This window comes from Oculina patagonica, unplaced genomic scaffold, assembly GCF_052425735.1.
Source record: "Oculina patagonica isolate OP01 unplaced genomic scaffold, crgOcupat unplaced953, whole genome shotgun sequence".
Lineage (NCBI taxonomy): Eukaryota > Metazoa > Cnidaria > Anthozoa > Scleractinia > Oculinidae > Oculina > Oculina patagonica.
This window is the reverse complement of record NW_027558859.1, coordinates 1-7,819: the sequence shown is the minus strand read 5'-3', so window position 1 is coordinate 7,819 and position 7,819 is coordinate 1. Positions and strand designations below refer to the sequence as shown.

Genomic DNA, 7,819 nt, shown 5'->3' with positions numbered 1-7,819 from the left:
GAGCTGTATTCGCTGTACTGACCTATCAAAGCTGAGAGATAATAATAAGTGCTGGAAACCGTTGCAAGCCTCCTTAAGTGACATTTGAAAATCACGGTAATATGGGGCTTTATCATAAAGCTTTTATTTATTTTCCACTCAATCAGTCTCTTGCATGCAGTGAACATTGGCGAAACGGGCCGGGCGTAACGTTAGCGTAACGCAACCTTTCCTTCCACTGACGGATTTCTCGCGCGTTGCTAAGGTGCTAAAAGAGCGCGCGCTGTATTGCGTGTACGGGTTACTCACGCTATCTGTACGCGCCAGATGTGCAAAAAAATTTCCTTTCGAGCACTTCTTCAAACTCGCCAAATAAGATGAAACAATAGGAACTACCGAAAAACTTCTTGACTAATAGTTGACTTCACATCTGAGAATCAGTCAGATTAAATTGAACCAGGAAAAGCAGTTTTTTTACACATGCAAATAATCTCAAAAGCGTACGCGTACAACTAGCGCGCGCACTGTTCTCTTGTCAGATAAATTACGCATGCGTTAACAAAATGATTTCCGGTTTGCAGAAAAAATCTAAATACTTGGCGGTCTTTAATTTGATTCACTTTTTTTCGACGTTATATTTTTTCGACCTGGGTCGGGAACATAACTAAGTATTCATTTGCTTAAATCATTGTTAATAAAAATTTTATGGACAAATCAATATTTTAAATCTCTCTAAAAAAATTATTTTCCATAATGAAATGAAATCCATACTTAACAAGATACAAAAACAAATAAAGATCATGACACCATGAATGATTTTCTGATAACATGCAAAACATCAAAAATTTTAGACTTTTTCTTTATTGGTTACGTGATCATGGGCGTGGCTCGATGACGTCATATTTACGTTATGGACTGAGTAAAAGATTCAACCATAACTAAACAAGAAAAATTGCTAAAACTATATAGCCGTGAATGTCCCTAGCAACGGGTCCAAATATATACGTCAGTGGGCCCACGAAATACTGCTGACCGCTAAGACCGCTAATAAGTACAGTTTATCCCCGAATCTACGCCAATGACGCCAAGAGTATACGCGTGCTAAGCTCTAACAATTTGACATTTTATCAAACTTTAAGATGAGCAATTTACCTGCTAGTTATGTGGAAGGATTCCATTACGTGGAAGCTGTGAAAAGAATGAAATATCAGCCGTTAGGCAAGACAGGGATAAGCGTTTCCAAGTTAAGTTTTGGTAAGCAGTGATTTTAATAAGCTTATAGTTTAAAATTCTTTCAAACAAATTGCAATTTTATTTTCCATTGGCTCATTTTGTTTATCATTATCTGAAACAAAGAAAAAGAAAAATCAAATTGGTCTGATAAATTAATTTATTTTGAGGCTGAAAAATTAATTAAACCGCATGAAATACATCTGTATGGTGGATCCTCTGTCATGGTGGCCATCTTGGAATGAAAACGAGGCTACCAGGAAAGCGGGAACATAGCTGAAGCCAGATGATGTGGGATGTTTTTATTGCTAGTTTTATTTTGGAAGAAAGTCCAGAAAGAAGCCAGTTCTCTAATTCATTGTAAGGGTTTGAATCGTTTTGTAGTGACTGAATTGTCTGAGTCCCAGTACATCTGGTCCGTCAGCTGTCAAAATGAGAAACAATGACTTTTAATACCTTAAAGCTGATTTCCAGTCCGTACTGCGCAGACTCGGGGTTTGTTTACGTTTTTGTTTTGAATTCGTTGAAACGTTACACTTCGGTGACAGCATACATGAAGTTTTTTAGTCCGCCATTACAGTTCGCTTCGTTCAAGAACTTCCGATGAGCTAAAACGTCGGTTTGAAATAGCGTCAAGGTTCTTCTACTTGTTATTATTTGTTCTGCAAGGATATCTGGCGTTAATAATGAAGAAACAGGTAAGTTTGTCACATAATTTTTAGTTTTGCTTTGTTTGTGAGGCTCACATAAACATTGCAGCCGAGATTGCGCAGTACGGACTGTAATTCATCTTTAAGGTTACTATTTTTAGCGGCTACTAATTTTAGCGATTTTTTCAGAGTAAGATTTAGCGACTATTTAATTTAGCGATTTTCCGAAAAATTTAAAAATTTAGTGATATTGTGTGAACCAGTTTTTAATGAACATACCGTTATAGGTAAGATGGAAATAAGTGTTCAATAAAAGAACAAACTCACTTCAACATTTGCATTGCAAGAAAGAACAAAGTTAGCGGCATTTATTTTTAAAAGAATTTTTCAAGTTGAATATGCTTATTTTGTTTCCCTTTGGGGTGGAAGGGGGAGGTACGTAATTTACCGAGTATTAAATTTGACCGAGACAAATTTTAGCGAGTACTAAATTTAGTGATTTTAGCCCAACTCACTAAAATCACTCAAATTAGTAGCCGCTAACAATAGTAGCCTTAAGGTAGGTAAAGGTGCTTTACACCATTTTACACCCATAGGTGATGCTGTTAGCCGGAGGCCTATAGGGTAGGGGAGCTGGGAGGCCAGGCATTGGTAGGGGATTAGACAGCAAAAAATTGCATGCCCTTAAGTAGGGATTTTTGACCAATTTTAGTAGACTTCAGTTCTTTCAAGTGAAAGAGGCAACAATGAACATACTAGTGTAATCAGAAAATCCCATGACAGTTTTGGTATGAATTTCAAATCCACTTCTATATAGTGGCCCGGCCTTGCTAGAACCTACTTTACAAGTCCTGAATATTGTTGAAACATGGCTTGGGTACATCGGCCGATGTTTTCATGTGACAGTTTAACTTGGAAAAAATTTTCTTAAAAACCATGAATTCCATTTATTTTCATCTTGGAGAATGATTTAACGCCTATCTTTTGTTGTTCAAATTAAAGGTTTTCAATATTCTAGAATATTTTACACGAACACTAATAAGATTTCTTGTGACACTGTCCCTTTAAGTGACGTTTTGACCATCCACAAATGCCCTGTGGTGCATGGGGTATTTGAACAGAAATTCTGAGCTACCTGTAAGTTCAAAATATATAAGGAACGCCTCGCCCAACAATGTTCTAGATATTAAAAAAAGTCAATTATTCAAGAATGCTCTTAGATTAGATTGATGGCATTTTAATTACCGGTAGGTTTTAATTTTTAATTAACAATTAGACTACAAGCCCGAGTTTTCTATGAGCAAATAGTCAACGAGGCGCAGCCGAGTTGACTATCGCTCATAGAAAACGAGGGCGAGTAGTCTAATTGTTTTAGTAGAAACTCTAAAGGATTGCAGTCCAAAACCTACAATATTGTGCACTATGAAGACAAAAATCAAGAAAATTTACCGCTTAAAGAGCTACGCGAGCGCGCGACTGTTTTCTATCGGCGAATAGAAATCAGTGGGAGAACCAATCAGATTCGCGGATTTCCAATAGAACACAGCCCAGTTTCTACTAATCTAAATTATCTTGATGTATAGGTATTTTAATTTTCCTTTCATAGTTATCTTGTTAAATTATGTACATATTTTATTATATGTTTTTAAGGTCTTTTGCCCCCTCCCCCCTCATTTTATAATTTTTAATAATATATTATAGTCTTGCAGTGATGGGAGCATGTCTCCTTCTGCAAGAGCTCCACTATGCAGATGTAGATTCCCTTTCTATTATAATTACAATAGGAGCGTCATCCCTTGGGAGTGTTTTCAGAGAAACTAATGACTTGGAATCAATTCAAGTTGTCCACCATGCAATTAAGAGTGGTATCAACTACATTGATGTTGCACCCTGGTATGGTCATGGCAAAGCAGAGATGGTGTTAGGCAAGGTTTGTATTTTTTAGTTTTTCAGTCATCCTTTTTACATTGAATGGCAAGTTTTAAGGTCAACATTCTGCAAACTGTTTGTTTTGCTGATTATATCATTATGTTATCACAGCTTACCTTTCTTCACTTTTTTAATTAAGGCTCTAAAAGATGTTCCTCGAGAGGCATACTATATTGCTACAAAGGTATATTTTTATTTTTATCTTACTCAGCTTTAGAAACAAATGATAAGGGCATTAAATTTTATTAGTACTATATAAATTAAAGTAGTTTTTTTAGACATTTGGCCTGGATTTTCTAGCAGATATTAAATTAAGTCCTACAAGATTAGCTCATCTCATTATTTCATTTTATTAACAGGTCTGTCGATATGAGCCTGAAATTCAAAAGATGTTTGATTTCTCTGCTGAAAGAACATTACAAAGTGTTGAGGAAAGCTTAAAACGCTTACGCCTTGAATACATTGACATAATTCAGGTACATTAGGAATACACTTTCAGTACATTTTTTAGGAAACTGGTGGCAATTTCATGATGTTACTTTAGTGTGGGGATGCTAATCAATAATCATGTACAAAAACTAAGATTATTTAGCATGTAGCGTGTTTATTAAGGTGGCTCAACTGGATTTTTTAGGGGTAACACCGCTCAATTTTGAGAATTAACTACGTCGCCATTAACAACGCTATTGAAAAACGATCACCACAGTTGTATTAGATAAATATGAAAATTTTTTATGACCAGTGTTATATTGACATCGGAGTTGCCATAGCGACGAAATGATGTCATTACGTTTTTTACTTTCGCTCGTATTGCTCGGCACCAGGAGATTTTTTCGAAAATCGCTCAAAGGAGCTTGAAACACACATAGCTGCCTCGATGTTGGCAACGTTTGAACAAATTCTATGAGAGCATTTTCGAAATATTTGGGGATGAAGTTTTTTTGTCACATGCCCACCTTTTTTGGAGAGGGCACTTGATATTTAATTTTTTACCCTGATATCTTTGAAGGGGCCCTTATTAGAAACCATGAACTTTGTTTTGTGTACTTTAATGGATAAAAGTCTCAACTAAGAACTCAGACTCTGAAAACTGGGAACCTACACTAGGGGGTCAATTTATTAGAATAGGGACGCAGTCACACTTATTACAAAGATAGCTTCAAATGGGAGGCCAGGGTATTTAAGTACATCATCCTTTCTTTACCACCAAGGTTTTACCAGTCTTGACAATTTTGAATGGTAAAGTATGTCTTTTTGTCATGCTAAGTAGCGTAATGTACACAAAAAAGGGATGTGATGTGAGAACAAAACTTGTCACATGCCCACCTGATACATAGTACCATCATAATAGAACTTGCCCGGCTGTGTCTTTAGTTTGTAGATTTATACTGATGGATGTATCAATCCTTTCTTTCAATAAAATTGGGATGACTAGTCAGTGCCCCAATCCTAAAAAAAATGGACAAAGAATTAAGAAAAAAACTTTTTTGCCCAAAAATGCTGGATGCTAGATGTGCACTTTAAAAATAATCATGTTAATTGTGATTACTGCATGTCAACAGGTTCATGACATGGAGTTTGCACCATCTTTAGACATTATTATCAATGAAACATTACCTGCCCTTCAAAAGGTATGTTGATATATAGCAGTTTATAATTAACTGGATCATGTTTACCACAGGAGTCTTGTGTGATATATGTCAGTTGATATATGGGCCAATAGCTGACCAATATTTCGGTCAAGAGTTGGGTGATAGTCAGCCAACACTTGGCTGACAACACTTGGTTGATTATCTGTCTATTTATTGGCTGACTATCCAACTTCACTCAACCAACTAGCCAGCTGATATAACATAAAGTCCCGGTTATAAGCCCCCAGTTGAACACCCATCTACCTGTAGACAAAAAATACATTCCGATTATAAGCTCCCTGGTTATAAGCGCCCCTCTCAATACTGTTCCAATTTTTGAAATGAATTTGATTTGTTATGAGTTTTTAAAGCTTAATTTAAAACCAGTTAATGAACAATGTATTTCGATCAATGCTGCTGTAACTTGTTTTGAAATGCCTTTTTTTAAAATTCCACTTACAACCCACCCCAGATATAATGCCCCACCCTATTAAAAGGCCCATTCAAAACCACTTACCATTAGTTGTATAAGCCCAGTGCTTATAAAACCAGGATTTTATGGTAGTGTATAAACACGTACAACGAAAATCAGGCCCAGATGGCCCATGGAGTGGATCCACAGTGGTGTGCTGTAGACTGGGTCTATGAGGTGGCGCATGCACTGGATCCACAGTGGTGCCCTGTGGACTGGGTCTATGAGGTGGTCTGTGAACTAGTTCCATGGTCCACGTGATGGTCCATAGCAGGGATGATGATCATGTGTAAGAGCTGTCATGTTGATAAAATAAAGGTCAATCTAATTGGATAAGGATTGATGAATATCAATGGCAATTGATATTCATCAATCATCATTGACTGGTCATCAATTTCTAATATTACAGGACTGATGTTGGATGAAAAGTGTATATTTTACTAACTGCAGCAGTGTTTTCTTTTTATCTATTATTTAATCAAGTTTTTCCTAGAACCTGAGTTTTATAGGTGTTTGTTTTATACTTTTTTGGTTTAAGCTGAAAGATAGTGGGAAAGTTAAGTTTATTGGAATCACAGGATATCCACTTGAAAAACTTTCGGTTGGTAATTGTTTTGTTGTTTTCATTTTTTTTTTTCATTTATTTCTTGATTAATTATCAGTGCAAAGTATGTTTTTTTTTAAACTATGCCACAGCTAGTTCATACACTTACTCGTAATACACCTTCAACATTTGTTGTGAAGACATGGTGTGTTTTCAGGAGGGCAATTTCAACTTTCTATCCAGCCAAAATGTTTTAATAATCAGCAACCACAGCTTTTATATTCAATATTTGTAACCAGGGTCCTTTGCAATTTATGGTCATATGGTACAAAATCCACCATGGGCAGGCTCCACCCGGAAGGGCAGGCTCCACCCGGGGACATTCAAAACAAAGGAAAGTCAAGCATGACTGGCTGAAGTCACTTTGGATGACCCAGTTGCTCTCCAGCAAGGTGTTACTCTGTACCTTGTGATTGTTAACAGTTCTGACATGCACAGATAGCAATACCTTTTTTAACTTGTTGGTTTTCTTTTTATTTATCACACAGGACAGTTCTAGAGAGGAGCAAAATAAACATTGACACCTTGTTGACTTATTGCCGCTGTTCACTAAATGATACTGGGTTGCTAGATTACATGGAATTCTTCAAAGTAAGAATTACTGGTACTTGATATAAGTCATTTTGGACTAATATTACATGTACATGACCAACCATGGTCCAATAAGGGTAACATTGACTCATTTAGTTGAAATAGAATCCATTAACAACTATATAGCCTGCAAACATGGACAGATTTCCTGCTTTAACATATTTTTTGGTGATGTGAAACAAAAACTGGAAATCCATCTGTGTTCCAGACTACCTTAATTACCACCCAGAAATAATGCAGTACAATCCCTATTTCTCAAACCTCTAGGGGAAATGAAAATTGCTTCAAGAAATCGGAAGGTTTGACAAACAGGTAAAACTACAAAAAAGTACTATCCAAGGGAAAAAAAGTTGCTTTCAGAAATCGGAGTTTTTTATCATCTAACATTGAACTTCTAGGGAACTTCTAACCTGAACTCTTAGGGTTGTTACTCTCAACCTCCAAATTTGCTGTCCAGCCTCCTATTTGCTTTAATGACTCTGAAGCAAACCCTGACCCTAATAATAACCCTTAAAAAAAATTAAAAAATTAGTAGTTTGGAGTGTATTAACCTAGTTTAAAAAAATGGCAAAAATATTTTTGACCTACAGTGCTGTAAGTAATTGGAATGTATTAACTCAGTTTGAAAAAAATATAACCCAGGATAAAAAGAAATTTAACCTAGTTAAAAAAAATAACCTAGGTTAAAAAAATTAGTAACCTAGTTTGAAAAAAAAAACCTAGGTTAAATTTT

General features: G+C 36.0%; 1 protein-coding gene across 1 annotated transcript; it reads left to right on the top strand.

Moving 5' to 3' along the window:
- Positions 1-1,048: 1,048 nt before the first annotated feature.
- On the top strand, positions 1,049-7,150 carry LOC144641447 (uncharacterized). The gene is made up of 6 exons (XM_078500459.1): positions 1,049-1,233; positions 3,644-3,789; positions 3,928-3,972; positions 4,148-4,264; positions 5,351-5,419; positions 6,984-7,150. The coding sequence occupies exons 1-6, from the start codon at positions 1,119-1,121 to the stop codon at positions 7,014-7,016; spliced, it is 525 nt and encodes a 174-aa protein (XP_078356585.1). The 5' UTR covers positions 1,049-1,118; the 3' UTR covers positions 7,017-7,150.
- Positions 7,151-7,819: the final 669 nt, after the last annotated feature.

Coding starts and splice junctions, on each gene's coding strand:
- LOC144641447 (XM_078500459.1), top strand. CDS start 1,119: ATGAGCAATTTACCTGCTAGTTATGTGGAAGGATTCCATTACGTGGAA. Junction 3,973..4,147: donor CATACTATATTGCTACAAAG/GTATATTTTTAT, acceptor TTTTATTAACAG/GTCTGTCGATATGAGCCTGA. Junction 4,265..5,350: donor AATACATTGACATAATTCAG/GTACATTAGGAA, acceptor GCATGTCAACAG/GTTCATGACATGGAGTTTGC.